General features: G+C 46.2%; 2 protein-coding genes across 6 annotated transcripts in view; both read left to right on the plus strand.

Annotated features, from left to right (window-relative positions):
* Nucleotides 1-16,886, plus strand: ptgesl (prostaglandin E synthase 2-like). The gene is made up of 7 exons (XM_038781691.1): nt 1-291; nt 5,223-5,417; nt 6,208-6,263; nt 11,111-11,263; nt 12,702-12,902; nt 14,302-14,419; nt 15,577-16,886. Exons 1-7 carry the CDS (start codon nt 25-27, stop codon nt 15,706-15,708), a joined length of 1,122 nt encoding a protein of 373 aa, XP_038637619.1. The 5' UTR covers nt 1-24; the 3' UTR covers nt 15,709-16,886.
* Nucleotides 16,887-19,531: 2,645 nt separating this feature from the next.
* Nucleotides 19,532-23,240, plus strand: part of odf2a (outer dense fiber of sperm tails 2a) — a 47,177-nt gene continuing 43,468 nt past the window's right edge. For 3 of the 5 annotated variants that reach the window (XM_038781551.1, XM_038781555.1, XM_038781554.1), the window contains exon 1: nt 19,537-19,825. In XM_038781551.1, the coding sequence (XP_038637479.1) occupies nt 19,802-19,825 (24 nt within the window). In that variant the 5' untranslated portion in view covers nt 19,537-19,801. Of the gene's footprint in view, nt 19,826-19,880; nt 20,525-23,240 lie in introns of those variants that run through there. The other 2 variants (XM_038781552.1, XM_038781553.1) reach the window with 2 other exon arrangements.

Below are 23,240 nucleotides of genomic sequence, written 5' to 3' on the forward strand. Positions count from 1 at the left end.
TGAACCTGGCTGTGCGAGGCGGAGATGGCAGCTCGCTGCGTGGGAGCGGGGAGGCTGTGTGCCGGCTTGGTGGCTCTGGGCAGGGCTGGCAGCCGGCAGCAGCTGCTGCTGGCACCGCCGCCTGCCAGCAGGCACTACGGGCAGGGCAGAGATTGGCGCAGGTTGGCAGGAAGCCAGGGGGTAGCAGCCCTGAGGTTAGCCTGTGTGCTGGGAGGGACCCTGGGTTTATACCAGGCTCTCCAGCACCGTCTCCAGCGAGAGCAGCACCGTGCCCAGCAGCAGGACACCCAGGTAAACGCATGCAAGGTGCTTACAGGCGGCCAGCCAGGGTTTACACTGCTTTGTTACTTTCTTATGGTTATCCTTATCTTGGGGGGGGGGGCATCAGATGTGTCCAATTTTATCTGTTAAAATGCAATGATGCAGTTTACTTTGAGAGATGCAGCTGGAAGAGCAGTCAAACATTTTTGTGGGTTTAAAAGTAACCAGTCGTCGATGTCATTCTAACTTTCAATTTCACCTTTACAGTGGATTTCAAACTTGTCCATATGTGGAACCCTTCAAGATAGAACATAGAACAGCACAGTCTTCGGCCCTCGATGTTGTGCCGAGCCATGATCACCCTACTCAAACCCACGTATCCACCCCATACCCGTAACCCAACAACCCCCCCCTAACCTTACTTTTTAGGACACTACGGGCAATTTAGCACGGCCAATCCACCTAACCCGCACATCTTTGGACTGTGGGAGGAAACCGGAGCACCCGGAGGAAACCCACGCACACACGGGGAGGACGTGCAGACTCGGCACAGACAGTGACCCAAGCCGGGAATCGAACCTGGGACCCTGGAGCTGTGAAGCATTTATGCTAACCACCATGCTACCGTGCTGCTAAATGTTAGATGTTAAATGCTAGATGTTAAAATACCTTCCCAAAAGAAGCGATGGGCTTAAATACTTTTTTAAAACTATTGTTAGACAACAACAGGTTTCAAGGTCATTAATTGTATGTCAAGTGTTTGGATAGCACAGGGACTACGGGGCTGAGGAATCGGGTTTGATCCTGGCCCTGGGTCACTGTCCAGGTGGAGTTTGCACATTCCCCCCATGTCTGAGTAGGTTTTGCCCCCACAACCCAAAGATGCCAGGTTAGGTGGGCTGGCCACGTTAAATTGCCCCTTAATTGGAAAAAAACAAATAATTGGGTACTCGATTTTTTTTTTTTTAAATTGTTTGTCAAGTATTATATAAACACAAGTCTTTTTTTAAATTAATTTACGGGATGTGGCCATTGCTGGTTAGACTAGAATTTATTGCCCAACCCTAATGGTGGTGGTGGGCTTCCTTCTTGAATCGCTGCAGTCCCTGTGGTGTAGGTACACCCACACTGCTGTTAGGGAGGGATGTTATCCCAACAATAGTGAAGGAACGGCCGATATATTTCCAGGTCAGGGTGGTGGGTGATCTGGAGGGGAACTTGCAGGTGATGGTGTTCCAATTTACCTGCTGACTTTGTCCTTCTGGATTGTAATAGTTGTGGGTTTGGAAGGTGCCACCGATGGAATTTCAATATTGTAATGCGAATCTTCATCATTACAAAGTTTTTTTTTAAATGCCCAGTTAAAGGGCAATTTAGCGTGGCCAATCCACCGACCCTGCACACCTTTGGGTTGTGGGGGTGAGACCCACACGGACATGGAGAGACTGTGCAAACTCCACACAGACAGTGACTAGGGGCCGGGATCGAAGCCGGCGCTAACCACTGTGCCACGTTGCCACTCCCATTCCAAACATATCCTATGGGGAACATAGGGACAGGAGGAGGTTTTTGAACCTCTTCCGCCATTCGATTGGGTAATGTCTTATCTGCATATTACCCCAAACACTCTTGTCAGTCTTCAAAGTATACGGCGGCACAGTGGTTAGCACTGCTGCCTCACAGCGCCAGCTGCATGTATCACAACTCATTCCCTTTTGGGAGCTGAGGTTTGTCCGTCCATTCCCCCAGGGTCATTAACCTGCCATCTATGCATATGCCCCCTACCGTCAGCGTCCCTTCATCCTGTCTCCGCCGTTTAAAGGTGGCATCTAGTGTCGCCGGGGGGACTTATGCTGGGGACCACGGCAGACATTGCTCTCAGTCCGAAGTGATGCCTGAGCTGGTTCCACGTTCTCAGCGTGGCCACCACCACTGGGCTCATTGAGTATCTGGCTGGGGGGGGATTGGGAATGTGAGTGGGGTCGTGGCCGCACGCTCGGAGGGATGTGCAGGAACTCTCGTCTGGCTCTGCGACCCAGCCCTGTAATCTCTCTACGGTGGGTGCCCAGCGGTTGAATTGTAGGTTTGAAGGGCCAGGCCTCCCAACTGTCTCCCTCTTTGCAGTACGCTCTTGCGGATCCTAGCCCCCCCCCCCTCCACTTCAGTGATGAGACTCACCATTCCACCATTATTAAGAACATGTGTATAGAACCAATTACACAAAGACCACAGTGGTATTGTAAGGATGAAGGAGATAGCGAGGAGCTGAAATCGAGGAAAAGGCGGGAATTTGTTTGTCTTGTGCAAAAATGCAGAACTTGCCGCCATTAGCTTCGTTGCATCCGTGGAAGTGGCCAGAAGAGGCAGGGCCACGGGTACATGTTGATTACGCCGGACCGTTGGGAGGGTTCATGTTTCTCATTCTAGTCGATGCTCACTCGAAATGGCCTGAAGTTGCCATCAGGAAGTCAACTTCATCGGAGTAAACAATTGAGAGGGATTGAGTGAAATCTTCAGCAGATCCTGTTACCCTGAACAACTAGTGAGCGATAATGGACAGCGGTTTATATCTCAAGAGTTCATTAACTATTTGAAGGAGAAGGGAATTCAACACATCCAGGCGGCTCTTTAACATCCTGTCACAGATGGGCTGGCAGCACATTTTGTACTGACGATGAAACATTCATTTAATGATTAAACATCAACTGTGTACAGCAGGGGCAGCACGGTGGCCTAGTGGTTAGCACAGATGCCTCACGGCGCTGAGGTCCCAGGTTCGATCCCGGCTCTGCACATTCTCCCCGTGTCTGCGTGGGTTTCGCCCCCACAACCCAAAAATGTGCAGAGTAGGTGGATTGGCCACGCTAAATTGCCCCTTAATTGGAAAAAATAATTGGGTACTCTAAATTTAAAAAAAAAAAAGAAAAAAAAAAAACTGTGTACAGCATTCAATTTGCTAAAACAAGACAAAATAAATTGCCGAGGAAAAGCAGCAAGACCAGGTCGCACCGCGGGAAAACCAGGTGAAACGTGTTTTCTCCAGGATCAAGACGTTCTGGCAAGAAATTGTATCACAAGTGAAAAGTGGGTTCCTGCTGCCAACTTCACACAGACGGGCCTGATCTCCTGCCCCAAGGTGATGTTTATGGCAAACCTGAGGATCAACGTTGGGCGACAAGAACCAATCCTGCCAGAGGCAGAACTGGGAGTCCAGCTGTGCCAAGGGGACCATGGACCTTGCCGGCAACCTGACACTGACCCAACCAATTGGGGAAAACAACACTTCATTTGCAAATCAAACACTGAGCCATCCTCAGATCCCTATCTCGACGCTGGTTAAGATCATCGCTGATGACGCGAACATAGAACATAGAACAGTACAGCACAGAACAGGCCCTTCGGCCTTCAATGTTGTGCCGAGCCATGATCACCCTACTCAAACCCACGTATCCACCCTATACCCGTAACCCAACAACCCCCCCCTTAACCTTACTTTTTTTTAGGACACTACGGGCAATTTAGCATGGCCAATCCACCTAACCCGCACATCTTTGGACTGTGGGAGGAAACCGGAGCACCCGGAGGAAACCCACGCACACAGGGGGAGGACGTGCAGACTTCATCCGCAACCACACCGAGAACGACGACCTCCGGAATGTCTGACGTATTGACCGCTGTTGCTCATTGATTATTAATGATCTACTGATCATCAGGGACCTTTGATTTAAGGGGGGGGGGAGGGAAATGTGTAAGTTTAGTGTTTTCACACAGGCAGCCGAGTAGCTGAACAGGGGCAATTTCAGAGAACGATTGCGTGGCGTCATCAGAGATGGCGTCATTGGCCGATTGCGCGGGCAAAAGGGGCAGTCTAACATCGCAGCCTGTAGCGCTAACATCTTCTAAATAAAGCTCTGTAATTTGGTTGGAGCTCCCAAGGCTTGCAAACCCAATCTTAAATCCACCACAAATTGCACTTCTGCCTTTTGAGGCTGGGGGTTGTGGGTTCAAACACCGTGCTGAGGGCTCGAGCACCTGATTCAGGCTGACCATACTGAGAGAGTGCTGTACTGTACGGTAAACCAAGGCCTCTCTTACCTTTTGTGGTGGATTTCAAAGGTACATTGTGTGGCCACTATTTTGAAAAGCAGGGAGCATTCCCTCAGGTGGCCCGTCCAATATTTATCCTCCGCTGACATCACTAAAGATCAGTAGATCTGGCAGCATCTATGGAGAGAGGAACAGAGGTAATATTTGGAGTCCATGTGAGTCTGTTCCTCACTTCACAGATGCTGCCAGACCTACTGTGTGTTTCCAGCACTTTCAGTTTTTATTTCAGATTTCGAGCATCTGCAGTATTTTGCTTTTATATCACTAGAGTTCATCTCATTGTATCACATTGCTGTTTGCGGGAGCTTTCTGTGTGCAAATTGGTTGCCAAGTTGCCTACAATACAACAGTAATTACACTTCCAACATAGTACCTCAAAAAGTGCTCAATTAGTTGAAAAGTACTTTTAAACAGCCTAAGGCCATGAAAGGTCCTGTCTAAATGCCACCTTGTCCTCCCTCCCACCCTGGTCAGATACATGTAGCTGTGCACTTAAACAAATGATTGCATCAGTTCTGAATGTTAAAAGTGAGAGGGTTCACTGAACTGGAATTGTGAAAGAATGTAAGACCTGAAATCTGTATGGCGTCATTTGTAACTTCACGACATGTAAAAGCGCCTTCAACCCAATCAAGAAGTTTCAAAGTATCGTCACTGTTATAATGTAGAGAAATACAGTAGCCAATTTGCACAGAGCAAGATTCCGCAAACAGCAAAGTGTTGAGCACTGGATGATACTAGTTTGAGGGATGGGATGGCAGGGTTGGCAGAGGGGATTGTAGTGTCGTAGTTGAGCCATTCCGGTGTGGTTAATACCTCCTTCCTCTTCCCTGTGTTTATTTGCTTTACTGCAGAAGTCCAGTGCCGACCTGTCACTCACTCTGTACCAGTACAAGACTTGTCCGTTCTGCAGCAAAGTCCGGGCGTTCCTCGATTTCCACTCGATACCCTACGAGATTGTGGAGGTTAACCCAATCTTACGCAAGGAGATCAAGTTTTCCGGATACCGGAAGGTCCCGATTCTGATCGGGGACGACGGGGAGAAAGTGGTGAGTTTGCGCAAAGCTGCATCAAAATGGGCACAAATTCTCTGTATAGAGCATGGAATAATATTCAACAATGTTTTAAATTCCCTGGAACTCCAAAGACTTGGGCACAACCATGTATTTTTTCCAATTAAGGGGCAATTTAGCGTAGCCAATCCACCTACTCTGCACATTCTTTTGGGTTGTGGGTGCGAAACCCACGCAGACACAGGGAGAATGTGCAAACTCCACACGGACAGTGACCCAGAGCCGGGATTCGAACCCGGGTCCTCAGCGCCATAGGCAGCAATGCTAACCACTAGGCCACCATGCTGCCCTTGATGCGGATACTTAAGGTCATGTGAAACTCCTCATAGTAGAGCAGGGTGTTTTACCCAAGTCCTTCCCAACATTCAGTGGGATTTTGTAGTGAACAAAAAGTCACTCCTGCCATCTTTAAATGTCAAATTACTTGGGACATTTGAGACGTGTTTGGCAGGGGCTTGGAGGGCCGAAGGACCCGTACCTGTGCTGTACTTTTCTTTGTTATGTCCATGTGCTGCTCTCCGTTTTCTCTCTTGCTGCGGATCCGCCCTTTCACCTCCCACCCTTTTCAATCTCCTTTTATCACAATATATTATCTGTCTCTTCCTCTTTCTTCAACTTCTCCAAGACTCACTGTCGAATTTAGTATAAATTTCTGATTTTTTTGTTCACCTGAAATTTGAGAAATGAATAACGACGTAGAGTTGGATGGTTGTTCATTAAATGTGGGGTGACCAGCTTTGAACTAATTTGGTTTCCTCTTTTTCAGCAAATCAATGATTCCTCAGTTATCATCAGCGCTGTAAAGACATATTTACTGTCCAGGTAAATCTACTATGGCGACTGGCAATCGATTTTGTTTTCGAACTTTTTTGCTTTGTGGCGTTTAGATTCTCTTTTTAAATAGCGTTTTTAGTTTCACTGTTTTCCTTTGTCAAAATAATTCCTATTTTCCTCCTCAGTTTATCAATTTTATTCAGATTTTTCACCTTTTGCTTGAGGTCCCCTTATTCTCTAATTATTTTAAAAATAAATTTAGAGTACCCAATCAATTTTTTCCAATTAAGGAGCAATTTAGCGTGGCCAATCCGCCTACCCTGCACATCTTTGGGTTGTGGGGGCGAAACCCACGCAAACATGGGGAGAACTTGCAAACTCCACACGGACAGTGGCCCAGAGCCGGGATTGAACTGGGTCCTCGGCACCGCGAGGCAGTAGTGCTAACCCACTGCGCCACTGTGCTGCCCTATTCTCTAATTATAAATCTTTTTTTGTTATTTATTTGAACTCCAGGGCAGCACGATGACGCAGTGGGTTAGCCCTGTTGCCTCACGGCGCCGAGGTCCAGGTTCGATCCCGGCTCTGGGTCACTGTCCGTGTGGAGTTTGCACATTCTCCCCGTGTCTGCCTGGGTTTCATCCCCACGACCCAAAGATGTGCAGGGTAGGTGGATGGGCCACGCTAAACTGCCCCTTAATTGGAAAAAATAAATTGAAATTTTTTTTAAAAATGTATTTGAACTCCAAAAATCTTTGTTGATTTTTCCAGAAATATGGATTTTCTACTCCTGTCTTGTGTTCAGTTGTTAATTCACTTACAACGTGTACATTTGCATGTTCACACACACCCACACCACACACACACACACACACTTTCTCTCTCTCTGACAGACTTCCCTTATAGTATACTTAGTCTCTTTTTTTTACAAATTTAAGTACCCAATTCAAAAGTAAGGGACAATTTAGCGTGGCCAATCCACCTACCCTGCACAAGATGTTGTGGGGGTGAGACCCAAGCAGACATGGGGAGAATGTGCAAACTCCACACAGTCACCCGGGCTGAGATTCAAACTCGGGTCCTCGGCACCGTGATGCCGCAGTGCTAACCACTGCACCACCATGTTGCCCCTTCTTAGTCACAATCTGATGCCCTCTTAAAACACATTCCCTCCCACTCTCTCAGCCGAACACAGCTTCTTGTCTATTTTATAAAATTCCTCAACTTCCACCATACCCCTCCATTCTCACCTGCTTTTGAAAAGCCCAAAAGATTCTGCGGGTTATTTTTCTTTTCAAGAATAGGAATGAGAAAATGCAGATTTCTGCTTTTCAAGTGTAGTGCTTTGTGAACCATTCAGGCCCATGGATTTGGAGGGTAGCATATTATCCTGGCTTTGCCAACACCACTGTGTAATGGTCCTTGGAAATTGTGTGAAAGAAACCTAAGTTTCTCCCTGCTTGCCCTACCCCTGGTGGGTAAGTGGCTGATTGATTGAACTCCTCATTGCTGGCGCGGTTGAAATGATCAGTTCAGGTACATGGCCAATCACCGTCACAGTTCCACCTCCCCTCACTTTGTCTTGGAGTTTTCATTTTAGTTACAATCAGCAATCCAGTTGCAAATTGCCTCCATCTTGAGAATGATCTTTTTCTTCCTCTCAAGTTTGCTAATTGCCGAATGTAAAAATCGGCCATGAGGCAGCACATTTGGGCACCGTTTTGGAATGTAATTTTGTAATTAAAAAAAGCTTTAAAATTAGAATGGTAATGGTAACCTGGTACAGTTTGAAGTGCGCTGCTGGCGAAACGGAGGATCCCGCCAGTGGAGAATCCAGCTCTATAATTTTAATTTGACTGTCTGGTTTGCCACTTCTGAGTAACCTCTCTTTGAATTACTGAAAATTACTTTAAAAGAATTTCAATTGGCTATTGAATTGGGACACAGAGGTCAGTTACATACTAGATTAAAATGATATTCCAAAAAATTGTCAATAGTGTTCTTGCACCCAGAGGAATTAGCTTAATTTTTACAGCCTCCACAGAGGTCTGTAAACAAGTGAAGTTAGCATAAACTGTAAATGCTAATTAATTTGAGCAAGAGGTGTGGCCAGTTTTGTAGGTGGGAGCAGCTCCTAGCCAAATGTTTTTGAAACTAGTGTTAAAGACCTTGGAAACTGGAGTTGTATTCGATGCAGTGTGCTGGTTTGGCCAATTTCAGACAAACTGCCTCAATATAAAGTGCAACCCAGGCCCTTGCACCCCCATCGGTGTGTGAGCCTGCTGCTCGGAGATGGGCAGGGGGGATGTGGGGTCCCTCGTGTGTTGTTTCCCCACCTCTCTGAGAGGTTAGTGTTCTACGCTTGACCTCTTCTTTTCACATCTCTTCCTCTGCCATAGAACATATAGTGGAGAAGGAGGCCATTCGGCCTATCGAGTCTGCACTGACCCACTTAAGCCCTCACTTCCACCTTATCCCCGTAACCCAATAACCTCTCCTAACCTTTTTGGTCACTAAGGGCAATTTATCATGGCCAATCCACCTAACGTGCACGCCTTTGGACTGTGGGAGCACCCGGAGGAAATCCAAGCAGACATGAGAAGAACGTGTAGACTCCACACAGACAGTGCCCCAGCGGGGAATCTAACCTGGGACCCTGGTGCTGTGAAGCCACAGTGCTAACCACTGTGCTACTGTGCTGCCCATGATATACCTTTTTAAAAATAATTTTAGAGTACCCAATTAATTTTTCCAATTGAGGGGCAATTTAGCGTGGCCAAACCACCTACCCTGCATGTCTTTTGGGTTGTGGGAGTGAAATCCATGCAAACATGGAGAATATGCAAACTCGACACGGACAGTGACCCAGGGCCGGGATCGAACCTGGGACCTCGGCGCCGAGGCAGCAGTGCTAACCACATGCTGCCCGCCATGATATATCTTGGGGTGGATGAGCAATTACTAGTGTGAACCAGCCGTGTGAAAGCTCTGACATTGTTTTTTGAAAGTATTGTTGGTTGTGAATGCTAGAACTGTTGTCATGTATACGGGTTGCAATTTACAAAACATGAGTTGGCTGTATTGCAAACTATGAGGCGGGTAGTTATAAACTTCAAGAGGGCAGAGCTTGGTGAAATGGACGGACTGGTGGCAGATGATATTTAATGCAGTGATGTGATGGTTTTTGGTAGAAAGAATGAGGAGAGGTAATAACATGTAATAAAGGGTGCAATTTTAAAGGGATATAGGAGCAGAGGAGCCTGGGGGTATATATGCACAAATCATTGAAGGCGGCAGAACAGGTTGAATAAGTGGCTAAAAAGGCATTCAGGATCCTGGACTTTATAAATAGAGGCATAGAGTACAAGGAATATATAGTGAACCATTATAAAACTGTGTTGCGGCCTCAACTCATGGGCGGCACAGTGGTTAGGGGCTGGTTTAGCACAGTGGGCTAAACAGTTGGCTTGTAATGCAGAACAAAGCCATCAGCGCGAGTTCAATTCCCTTGCAGCCTCCCCGAACAGGTGCCGGAATGTGGCGACTAGGGGCTTTTCACAGTAACTTCATTGAAGCCTACTTGTGACAATAAGCGATTATTATTATTAACACTGCTGCCCCACAGCACCCGGGACCCGGGTTCAATTCCGGCCTTGGGTCATTGTCTGCGTGGAGTTTGCACATTCTCCCTGTGTCCACGTGGGTTTCCTCCCGGTGCTCTGGTTTCATCCCACAGTCCAAAGATCTGCAAATTAGGTGGATTGGCCACGCTAAATTGCCCCGCACTGTATAAAGATGCACAGATTAGGTGGGATCACGGGAATAGGGCGGGGGACTAGGCCAAAGTTGGCCACTCTTTCAGAGGGTACCGGTGCAGGAATTCTATGATTCGATGAACTAGACTATTGTGTCCAATTCTGTGCAGCATACTTCAGGAGGTATGCTCTCGATGTCTTGTGGAACATCACGCGCAAGGTTCCTAAAGATAAAGCAGTTGAGAATTAGCCTGTTCAGTCGAATGAAGACTCAGGGAAGAAACTCGTGACCCTGAGTAGACGTCATCCTCAAATTAATAGGCCTAGGGGCAGCATGGTGGCACAGTGGTTAGCCCTGCAGCCTCACGGCGCTGAGGTCCCAGGTTCGATTCCCGGCTCTGGCTCACTGTCCGTGTGAAGTTTGCACATTCTCCCCGTGTTTGCGTGGGCTTCGCCCCCACAACCGGGTAGATGGATTGGCCACGCTAAATTGCCCCATAATTGGAAAAAAATTAATTAGGTACTCTAAATTTGTGTTTAAAAAATAAATTAAGAGGCCTCTGACGATGTCGACCATTTCAGGAAGGATGTGAAGGGAGAGTTGCAGATAAAAGATCGATCAAAATGGTTCTAGGGATGAGGATCTTCAATTACGTGGATAGATTGGAGAAGCTGGGACTGTTCCCTTTAGAGAAGAGAGGTTGAGAGGAGATTCGATGGAGCTGTTGAAAGTTATGAGAGGCCTATACAGATATTTAGAGAGAGGCTTCCCAATGGCAGAGGGATGGAGAACCAAAGGACATCGATTTAAGGTGGTTGGCAGAAGATCCAGCAGCAACGTGAGGAAAAACTGATTTACACGGCAAATGGGTGAAAACTGGAATACACTGTCTGTGAGTGTGGTGGAGACCGATACAATTGTGGATTTCAAAGGGAATCGGATAAGCAGCTGAAGAGAGAAAACTTTCAGGGCCACGGAGAATGGTTGGTGGAGTGGGATTAGCTGAGTTGCTCTTGCGGATAGCTATCACAAATACAATGGGCCGAACAGCCTTCTGTGCTGTAATCATTCTGTGATTTTCTACAATGTGCTGGTTTGACTCTCCATGCTCTTCACTTGCTGTTTATTAAATATTTCAGGCACAGAAACCTCACCCGGGTGTTATCATACTATCCGCAGATGAAATCTAAAGATGAGAAGGGGAAGGATGTGGTTGAATACAACAATAAGTACTGGGTGATGCTGGAGGACCAGGATGAAAATCAATATTACCCCAGCAAGGAGGCCAGAAAGTATGTAAACCTGAAGCATACTTACAATAAATCATATTATTACAAATAAAATCAGGAAAATAGGTTGTTCTAAATTGGCAGATTTCTGTCATGTCCTCCTGTCCAGTCCTGGTATGTGGGAAGGATATGCCAGTCTCCAGACGTGGCTATTCCATTGCTCCCTGAGCCAGTGTCTCATCTTTTTCCCGCCATAAGCCTGAGCTCATTCAAAGCTCTGCTCCCCATATCCTAACTTGCACCGTCTCATTCACCCATCCACCCCTCTGCCCATTGACCTGCACTGATAATTCCCGATCAAGCAATGCTCCATGGCCTTGTCCCTCCCTATCTTTATAACCTCTCCCATCTCTACAACCGTCCTCCGCTATCTGTGCCCCTCCAATTCTGGCTTCTAGCACGTTCTCCATTTTAATCGCTACATCATTAGCAGCCGTGTCTTCAGCAGCCTGGGCCCTACACTCTGGAATTCCCTCCCTATACCTCTTCACTCCACCTCTCCTCCTTTAGGATGCTCCCTGTTTTGGCAGCACGGTGGCACAGTGGCTAGCATTGCTGCCTCGTGGTTATAGAATATAGAATATAGAACAGTACAGCACAGTACAGTACAGGCCCTTCGGCCCTCGATGTTGTGCCGAGCAATTATCACCCTACTCAAACCCACGTATCCACCCCCCCAACCTTACTTTTTAGGACACTACGGGCAATTTAGCATGGCCAATCCACCTAACCCGCACATCTTTGGACTGTGGGAGGAAACCGGAGCACCCGGAGGAAACCCACGCACACACGGGGAGGACGTGCAGACTCCACACAGACAGTGACCCAGCCGGGAATCGAACCTGGGACCCTGGAGCTGTGAAGCATTTATGCTAACCACCATGCTACCGTGCTGGGTTCTGAGGACCCAGGTTCGATCCAGGCTCTGGGCCACTGTCCGTGTGGAGTTTGCACATTCTCCCCCTGTCTGCGTGGGTTTCGCCCCCACAACCCAAAGATGTGCAGGGTAGGTGGATTGGCCACGCTAAGTTGCCCCTTAATTGGAAAAAAGGATTGGGTACTCTAAATTTAAAAATAAACGATGCTCCCTGTTTCGACAAAGGTTTTGGTCACCTTTCCTATTATCACCTTGTGTGCCTTGATGTCACATTTTATTTGATAACACTCCTGTGAAGTATATTGGGATGTTTTTGCTTCTGTTGAAGGTGCTATCTAAATGTAAGCTGTTGCTGTGTCCAAACTGGTCCCCCACCTGTTTCCACAGGAGAGGGAGGAAGGGAAGACACTGTTGATTAATTATCCAGCAGTTGTTGCACGTGCCCTATGGTCTGCCTGGGTCATGGTCCCATTACAAGGTTGATTTAGCTGACTGTGGTGACAGGTGTTGGATGTTCTTGACCGTATTGACCTGTGCTGGGCTTTTTCCTTCCTTCATTATCAGGGAGGAAATGAAATGGCGCAAGTGGGTGGATGACTGGTTGGTCCATCTCATTTCGCCCAACGTCTACCGCACTCCTGGAGAATCTCTGGAGTCCTTCGACTACATTGTGAGGGAGGGGAAATTTGGAGCCTTTGAAGGATTTTTCGCTAAGTATTTTGGAGCCGCAGCCATGTTCCTGGTCAGCAAGAGACTGAAGTCAAGGTGCGTGTATTTAATTATTTATGGTCCCTTATTAAGTCCAGGCACCTAGGTGGGAAGTAGGAGATCGCCCATCAAAGATGGAACCAGAACTGGTCAGAAGGATATGAAGGCCATGGAGAGGGTGCAGAGGAGATTTACTAGGACAGTAACTGGCACAAGAGATTCCAGTTATTAGGAGAGGCTGGAGAAGCTGGAATTGCTCTCCTTAGAGCAGGAAAGATTAAGGGCCGAAGTGTTCAAAAACATGGAAGATTTTTGATAGAGAAAATGAGGAAAAATTGTTTCCAACAGTAGAAGAGTCGGTAATCAGAGAAAGGAGATTTAAGATAATTGGCAGAGGTGGGGGGAAGATGGCAAGTTCTTTTAATGCAGCGAATTGTTGTGATTGGGAAGGCGCTGCTTGAAAGGGACGTGGAAGCAGATTCAAAAGCAACTTTCAAAAGGGGATTAGATAAATACTGAGAGAGAAGAGAACGGTAAGGTTATGGGGAAAGAGGAAGGGTGAACAGGACCAGTTGGATAGCTCTTTCAAAGTGCTAGCTCAGTCGTGATAGGCTGGGTTGCCTGGGTTGCACTGTAAGATTCCATGACTTCACTAGCCTAAATTGGTATCCCTGAAACTCTGCTTTCAGAGTGCAAGAGTGGGGAGTGAAAAGTACTGAGAATTTTAAGTGCGTCCGTTCTCTCAGTTGGTGAATTGTCGCAAAGGACTGTCAATTAATTTTTCAAGGACAAAAAAGTCATTTACAATTGGGATGTGTCACTCTCTGGTAGTAGGCAATTTGAGGAATTTAATTGTGCCCCCCCCCCCCCCCCCCCCCCCCCCAGGTGAAATGGAGCCGGGCGGGTAGTTGAAGTGGAGATGTTCGTGGCTTATCTGTTGATCAGAAGCTGCTGACTGTAACCTTAAACTGGAGGCACGAAGTATACCCACCTGATGCTGTAGATCCCTTCTTTAAATAGGCAGATCTGGTCCCAGTTATGTAACTGGGACTCAATAACTAATTGAATGTTGGCCTAATGAGCCCCAAAGATAAAGCCCCACAATTCCATATTTCCATATCTGCCCCCTTCCCTCGCCACCTACATCCCACCCCCCCAGAGAAAAACTCATCCCTTTGGATCTGGCCAGTGGCCCATGAGACACACCATTTGAATTTGATAGGGAAATATTACAGGAAACCAGATTATTTGAATTTTTGAAAAAGGGGAATCCATATGTGAACCACAGGAAATGCCACCTGCAGCAGTCTTTCCAGTCACTCCTCTCGCTGCTTCAAGCAGTCATTCCACATTCCACATGTTGTCTGGACGTAAACTACTACCTCCTCGTCATTCTGGATCTCCTGTGCTGTGTCTTGTGAGAACTTGCTGAATCTTTGCAATTGCTGGTTTTCAGACATAACCTTCGCGATGACGTCCGGCAGGATCTGTACAAAGCGGTCGATCAATGGGTGGCTGCTGTTGGCAAGCACAGACCATTCTTGGGCGGGGACATGCCCAACCTTGCTGACCTGGTAAGAGATGTTAAGACCATAAGACATAGGAGTAGAATTAGGCCACTCGGCCCATCGAGTCTGCTCCTCCATTCAATCATGGCTGATATTTTTACCATCTCCATTCTCCTGCCTTCTCCCCTGATCCCCTTTTATTAATTTTTAAAAATAAATTTAGAGTACCCAATTCATTTTTTCCAATTAAGGGGCAATTTAGCGTGGCCAATCCTCCTACTTTGCACATCTTTGGGTTGTGGGGTCGAAACCCACGCAAACACAGGGAGAATGTGCATACTCCACACTGACAGTGACCCAGAGCCGGGATCGAACCTGGGACCTTGGCGCCGTGAGACTGCAGTGCTACCACTGCGCCACTGTGCTGCCCTCTGATCCCCTTATTAATGAGGTTAATAGTTGTGGGTTCTCTTGGGATTTACCAAGATACCAAAACGGGGAAGTTATGACTATCAGGAAAGATTGAGGCTCTATTGAGGGGCGACCTGATAGAGATGTTTAAGATTGTGAAATGACATAGAGATGTGTTTCCACTTGCTGCACAGAAACCTGCATTCAGCCTAACTGATCTAGGCCAGTTTTTATGTTCCACATCTAATCTCACCCTGTCAGCTTAACTTTCTGTTTCTTTCTCCCTCATGTGTTTTTCAAGCTTACCCTTAAATGCATCATCACCTCAGCTTTTTCTTTGTGAATTGCATGTTTTAATCACAAACTGGATAAAGATATTTCTCCTGACTAACCTAATGGAATTATTAATGACAATCTTATATTTGCATGCCCCAGTTCTGGTCTCCGTTGCAAGTGAAAACATCTTCTCCTTATCACTACGGCTGCATCAAAATCCTGGAACTCTAAACAGCACAGTGGGTGTTCCGACACCACACCAGAGGGACTGCAGCGGTTCAAGAAGGCGGTTCACCACCACCTTCTCTAGGGCAATTAGAGATGGTCAATAAACGCTGGCCTAGCCAGCGCTGTCCACAACCCATGAACGATTTTTTAAAAAACTCAGAATTTTAACTACCCCTATCAGGACTACCCCTCATGTCTTATGAAAAAACTTGCACCCTGTTAACGTTTCCGGATAGACTTACAGAACTGAGATGTTATAACTCTCTCTTGTAATGCTGCCTCTCTCTTTTGCTTTTCCATCTTCGCAGGCAGTCTATGGGGTACTTCGGGTAATGGAAGGTTTGGAGGCATTCAATGATATGATGGCAAACACCAAGGTCAAGTCGTGGTATCAAAGAATGGAGGAAGACATCAAGAAAGGACAGCAAGTCAAGCAATAAATTACTGCAGGAGCCATTGAGAGGATCGTGTAAAATTCCTGTTGCATTTCTCTTCTATTAATGGCTTCGGACAGATGATGGGGCCTGATGTTAACGGAGTGCTGTGGGATCTGTGTGGAGAAAAGAAACAATGCTTTAAAAACTGCAACCATGCAACACTCAAAGTCAGTTAATCAAGGGTGCTTTTCCACCCCAAAAGAAAGATTCATAGTTTAAAATGCGGCCAGAATAGGATTGACCTGATACCTGAAGGAGACTGGTGGATGGCGTCTCACTCTGCTTTGCTCATTTCAAGTTTATTAGTGGATTTATGCCAACAACGTTTAGTATTGATGTCAGGGCAAAGCCAAAACTACATAGCACAAAACTGCAAAGTGTAAATGCAACTAAAAAGGCACAAAGTCAAAACCCACAGAATGTTTTTTTTTTAAGCGTTAAAAAGCCATAAAGTTTATAAATTTAGCAGCGCAATGTTTATGAGCATTGAAGTAAAATGCAAAATAAAAATTAGACATCTAAAAGAAACACAGGCTGTGCTGGTAATGCAAGTAGATTCAGTCTCTCCATGGAGACAATGGACACGTTGATGACTCGGGTATAACCCTGAATCTGATCTGGTAAAATCGGACAACGTTTAAATAGGAACAAAACAGGGATGAGGGAAACGCACGCACGCACATGAATAGCGGAATGTCCATTACTCTTCTCATTTCCCTTTGTTATGTTTCCATTAAAATGTGGTTTGTTTTTCAGTCTGTTGAAGGGTTACTCCTGAAACATTAATTTAAGAGCAGGGGAGTATCCAGACCAGCATTTATTCCCCAGCCAACAACAACATTTAAGACAGAATATCCTGGTCATTTGTACATTGCTGTTTGTGGGAGCTTGTGTGTAAATTGGCGATCGCATTTCCTGTATTACAACAAGATCAACGTTTCAAAAGTACTTCCTTGGCTGTAAAGTGCCTTGGAATCTCCCTGAAGATTGGAAAGGTGCTATGTAAGTTTCCCTCTCCTGAGGTTAGCTGCAGGAAAATTACTGGGCAAGCTCTCCTTGCTAGCTGCTTGCGAATTCTGGCTGTCGCACGCTGGGAGAGGCAAGGTTGTCAATCTTAGAGAAGCCAGCAAGAGATGAAATGTCTTGAACTTTGGATCTATAATAAAGTGTGATATACCAGGTGCTGATGCTAGACTGATTAATTTAAATTCTATCTAAGTGAGATTGAATTGATGAGTTACAGAGACGGTAACATTCTTCCAATTGATAATTTTAATAGATTTATGATATCTTTCCCACCTACCTTTCTCTTCTCCTTCCTTCTCTCCTTGTATATAACTATTTTGGGTGTTTTATTTGCTGATGCTATGCCGTCTTCACTGCTCTGTGGTAAGTAGAAGATGTGCACCCAATTATTTTTTTTCCAATTAAGGGGATTGAACCTGGGTCCTCAGCGCCATGAGGCAGCAGTGCTAAGCACTGCATCTATTTTTAAAAATAAATTTAGCATGGCCAATCCACCTACCCTGCACATCTTTGGGTTGTGGGGGCGAAACCCACGCAAACACGGGGAGAATGTGCAAACTCCACTCGGACAGTGACCCAGAGCTGGGATTGAACCTGGGACCTCGGCACCGTGAGGCAGCAATGCTAACCACTGTGCTGCCCCACTGCGTCTATTATTAACTGTAACTATATTATTTGCAGATGGTGGCGCAGTGGTTAGCACTGCTGCCTCCCGGTTCGATCCCAGCCCCAGGTCACTGTCCGTGTGGAGTTTGCATATTTGCCCTGTGTCTGCGTGGGCCTCACCCCCAAAACCCAAAGATGTTCATGGTAGGTGGATTGGCCATGCTAAATTGTCCCTTAATTGGTAAAAAATTGGGCACTCTAAATTTAAAAAAGAAATTGTTGGATTGCAGAAGGCAATGAAATGAAATGAAAATCACTTATTGTCACGAGTAGGCTTCAATGAAGTTACTGTGAAAAGCCCCTAGTCGCCACATTCCGGCGCCTGTCCAGGGAGGCTGGTACGGGAATCGAACCGTGCTGCTGGCCTGCTTGGTCTGCTTTAAAAGCCAGTGATTTAGCCTTGTGAGCTAAACCAGCCCCAGGTAATGTTTTGTACATTGTGGAATTTTCATAACCGGGTAAGCGGTGCATTACGGACCTACAACGATTCTCGGTCTCATCCTGACTATCCATGATGAACACAGTCAACCACACAATCAACCAAGTTTTCCCCTCCTGACCATGTTGAAATGTGGACATAAAGTGAGAGTCAGATGAGGCAGGGCTTGGGTACCTACATAATTAAATAGTGTGCCATGCATCAGTTGGTAGCTCACTTGTTTCTGAAGGGTGTGGGTTCAAGTTCCATTGCAGCACTTTAAAAAAAAGTTTAGTGTACCCAATTATTTATTTTTCCAATTAAGGGGCGCGTAGCCAATTCACCTACCCTGCATATCTTTGGTTGTGGGGGTGAAACCCACACAGACATGGGGAGAATGTGCAAACTCCACACAGACAGTGACCCAGGGCCAGGATTTGAACCCGGGTCCTCAGCACTGTAGTCCCAGTGCTAACCACTGTGCCACCCCGTTGCCCCCATTCCAGACACTTGAGCACAAAGATTTCTGCTGATATTCTGTTCCAGTACTGTGGTAGTGCTGCACTGTTGGCGATGCAGCCCTTCAGTTGAAGCGTTAAACTGGGGCCTCACCTGCATTCTCAGAGGATGTAAAAAGTTATACACCCTCTTCAAAGAACAGCAGTGTCCTGGGCCAATATTTGTCCTTTGATCAACAGCACTAAAAGAATTCTGGTCACCCTCACATTGCTGTTTGTAGGAGTTTGTTTTGTGCAAATTGGCTGTCACGTTTCCTACAATGCAACAGGGAACGGTTTAGCTCACTTGGCTAGACAGCTGGTTTGTGATGAGGAGCAAGGCCAGCAGTGCAGGTTCAATTCCCTTGCCGTATGAGGTAACTTGTGAAGGCCCCTCGTTAGGTGTGATCCTCAGTTTAAATCCCCGCAAAGGGGAAAGCAGCCTACACTTAGTATACAACAGTGTTGGCAGTGAAACGCATTGAGTCATCCTGAGATCATGAGGAGAAACCAACAGAAGACTGTCCGCACTCAGTATTGAACGGTAGAGTACAAGGTGAGAACAAATACTGGTTGCAATTATGCAATATTGTGTTCCTGTCAGGCTACACATCTTGAATAATGTGTCCAGTTCTGGTCTTTTGAGATACAAGGAGGACATTTAAGATGCACAGGTGGACCACGAGTCTCATTCTTAGCAGCAGATTATGAGGCAAGACTGGAGAACCGTGAGATTTCTCAGCCCTGAATGGAGACAACCATTTAGAGAAATAAGCATTACAATCCTTCAATATCTCTGCACTCTCCATTTGGGACCTCATGCATATCCACCTTTGGCAGTCACGACTTCAGTTGTCTAAACTCTGGAATTCCCGCCCTGAAACTACTCTCGAGTTGTGAATCTAACTGGTGTTTTACACAGTTTGGGATTAACTCCGTTGCTCTTGCTATTCTATACCTCGGCTAACAAAGGGAAGCATCTTCGGTGCGATGAGGGAGGGATCATTGTGGGCCTGGGTTCGGTTGCCGTGGTAACCCAGCATCCTCCCCCCAGCCTTTAACCCGGAAGGGCAGCTCACGGTTGACAATCGGAGGTAGAGGGGCGGGGCCGGGTCACAGCGGAACAGCCAATCGCCGTCGAGGATGATCCGTTGAGGGTGTTCGAATGCGCCAATGGAAAGCGGGGAAGGCGCGTCCGGAAGTGACGTCAGGAGGGGCGGCTCCGCCGGCCAGCCCAGGGCAACCGCCTCAAGCGGCCGCTAGCAACAGGCGCTTCGCATGGTGAGGGGAGCCTCCCGCCCGGGGACAGAGCAGCGGCACGGCCTGGTTCAGTGCGGCGTGGGGGGAACAGAGAAGGCTCTGCACCCTTTATTGAAGAATATTGATGCGAGTAGCAAATGAAGGGGCGCGTTGACCGTTGTTAAGTTGGTGGGTGGGGAAATCTGGCAGCCATTTTGTGCAGAGCAAGATCCCACAGCCAATGCGATGAATGGCCAGCTCTTTCTGCTTTGAGGTAGCTCTTGGATTTTTCTTCTGCTGTGTTATGGGATGTGGCACGACTGGCATGTGTTACCTATCCCTTGCTGAGCCATGCAAACGGGCAATTAAGAGTGGTATAGTGGTGGTGATATCTCTGGACTAATCATCCATAGGCTCGTACTAATGCTCTTTGAGACGTGACAACTGCTGGAATCGCAGTTTAACTAATATATCTGGATGTGAAAGCTGGTCTCAGTGATGGTGACTATTTACTAATCGCCTACCTCTGACGAAGAGTCATCCAGACCCAACTCTCTCCACAGATGCTTTCAGACCTGCTGAAATTTTCCAGCATTTTATGTTTTTGGTTGTGATCTTTAATCACCTGGTGTTCTTACCCATTCTGGCCTATTTCACTCCAGACCAACAGTGATTGCTGAAACTTGTATTTGCTGGAGCTGATTGCTATATGGGAATGAAGTGATGGGGTGGTTCCTGATCCATATCCACCTAGCCCAATCCCATCATTTTGGGAACAGCCCCTGCCTGTCTTCCATAACCAGGCTCTTTTATCACTGACTATTATTGTACCTAGCTCATTTCGGACACGGTACATCAACATTTCCCTACACCCAGCTTGACTCCTCCCTGCATGCCTACTCTGCTGAATCTTGACACCAACCCCTTGCTCCACCTCCACCATTGAACAAACCCAGTTCTGCCCTGGTAAAAGGTGAGATCTCCAAACCTATTTTGAAAGAATGGTACCTCCTACAGGCTCCTCTTTGCACTGCATGGGAATGTTAGCTAAGGCTATGTGCTGTGGAGGAGAGTATCCGACACATCAGGCTAAACAGGCACTTCCTTGCAAGGTTGAATCAACCTTAATTTTAACCATATTGGAACTCTTGCAAACATGGAAATTGTTTTTGAGTGTGCAAAAAAAAAGTACAAAGATGGCTGTCTAACTGGGAAATTACAAAATGCCTCAAGTGTAAGATTTCCAGAATGTATGTATTTTTCTAGATTCCAAGCAAGATTTTGACTTTAACTGTGTAGCATTTAGGAGACATGATATAACTTGTGCTCTTCCATGACGTTGTGTGTTTACTTTGTCTTTGGTACTGCAGAGAAGGAAGGAATTTTTTTATTGTTTTAGAAATAGATTTTAAATATTGATTTGTGCATTAGTTGTAAAGCTGTCTTTGAGTGCAAACTTTTTTTGGCAGCAAGATGTTGCAATTAACTTAATTTCCTGTGACAGTAATGATAGTAACGATATATATTAATGATCTGGAAGAAGGAAGTGAGGGCATTGTTGTTAAGTTTGCAGATGATAAGGGCAGCACGGTGGCACAGTGGTTAGCATTGCTGCCTACGGCGCTGAGGACCCGGGTGCGAATCCTGGCCCTGGGTCACTGTCCGTGTGGAGTTTGCACATTCTCCCCGTGTCTGCGTGGGTTTCACCCCCACAATCCAAAAGATGTGCAGGATAGGTGGATTGGCCACACTAAATTGCCCCTTTAATTGGAAAAAATAATTGGGTACTCTTAAATTTAAAAAAAAAAAAAAATGTTTGCAGATGATATAAAGATGTTAGAGGGGCAGGTAGTTTGAGGAAGCAGGAAGGCTGCAGAAGGACCTGGACAAGCTAGGAGAGAGGGCAAACAAGTGGCAGATGGAATACAATGTGGAAAAATGAGGTTATGCACTTTTGTAGGAAGGATAGAGGCATATAGACTATTTTCTAATTGGGAAAAGCCTTCGGAAATCAGAAACACAAAGGGACCTGGGAGTCCTAGTTCAAGATTCTCTTAAGGTTAACATGCAGTTGACAGTTAGGAAGGCAAATGTCAAGACGCCTAGAATACAAGAGCAGAGATGTACTATTGAGGCTGTAGAAGACTCTGGTTGGGCCCCATATCGAAGGAAGGCTGTACTGTACTTTAGGAGGGTCCAAAGGAGGTTCACAAGAATGATCCCCAGAATGAAGGACTTGTTATTTTGAAGAACTATGGGCCTGTAATCGTTGGAATTTAGAGTGGGGGGGGGGGGGGGCGGAGGGTCTCATTGAAACTTGTAGAATATTGAGAGGTCTAGATAGACTGAACATTGACAGGATGTTTCCAAATCACTTGAGTGTCTTTTTTTAAAATTTAGATTACCCAATTCATTTTTTCCAATTAAGGGGCAGTTTGGCGTGGCCAATCTACCTAGCCTGCACATCTTTGGGTTGTGGGGGCGAAACCCATGCAAACACGGGGGGAATGTGCAAGCTCCACACGGACAGTGACCCAGAGCCGGGATCGAACCTGGGACCTCAGTGCCGTGAGGCAACAGGGCTAACCCACTGCGCCACCGTGCTGCCCCACCTGAGTGTCTTTAAGATAGGTTCTTGATTAATAATGGCATCAGGGGATTATGGGGAGAACGCAGGAGAATGGGGTTGAGAAACATAGTTGTGGATGAAGGGAGTTGTGTAATATCTTGTTTAATGTTTTATTCTTGTGCTAAAAATTCATCAGCAGACCCTTTGACTCTTCAGTAGTCACTCTCCACGTTTCTTTTTTTTCCCAATTGAGTACCCAATTATATATATTTTTTCCAATTAAGGGGCAATTTAGTGTGGCCAATCCACCTAACCTGAACATCTTTGGGTTGTGGGGGTGAGACCCATACAAACACGGGAAGAATGTGCAAACTCCACACAGACAGTGATCCGGGGTTGGGATTGTCCTTGGCGCAGTGAGGCAGCAGTGCTAACCACTGCGCCACCGTGCCGTCATGCTCTCCACATTTCTATACAAAATATATAGGCTCAGTTCTCCCTTGGATCTGACTTGTCCAGAAGCACCTCCAGCAGGGATTGTAGTGTGCAGTGAATTCCTGGTCTACAAAAGATTTGTTATAGCCAAAGATTTGTCAAACATTATAGTTATTGAGAGATGGTCCAATTTTATATCACATGGCCTCTGTACAAATAAGTAATAGCAGCAAAACCACTTTCCCTAGTCATTGTTTCCCTGCAGCACATGTAAACTATAAACTGTGAGCTTATAGTGTCTTTTTCTTTACCGCTTGTTTTTCTGTGTTTACTGTATTACTATGGTTATCATTTCACAAGTTGCTTGCTCAGTGATTAATGCTCAGTGTATATTTAATACAGCACATTAATTTGGGTAAGATTAGAATTTATTGCTGCTTTTTTCACTGTAAAATGGACTAAAGTTAGCAGTTTCCAAAAGGCATTTAATGGGCAATATATGTGCTCATGGAACTGGAGGTAATATATTAGCATGGATAGAGAATTGGTTAACATACAGGAAGCAAAGAGTGGAATGCTTTAAACTTGGTAAGTAACAAATACTGGAGCATCAGTTCTGGGGTCTCAACCATTTACAGAGTGATATATCTAAGTTTGCTGCTGATGCCTAACTGGGTAGAAAACT

Source organism: Scyliorhinus canicula, chromosome 21 (assembly GCF_902713615.1).
Source record: "Scyliorhinus canicula chromosome 21, sScyCan1.1, whole genome shotgun sequence".
In the NCBI taxonomy this organism is placed as follows: domain Eukaryota; kingdom Metazoa; phylum Chordata; class Chondrichthyes; order Carcharhiniformes; family Scyliorhinidae; genus Scyliorhinus; species Scyliorhinus canicula.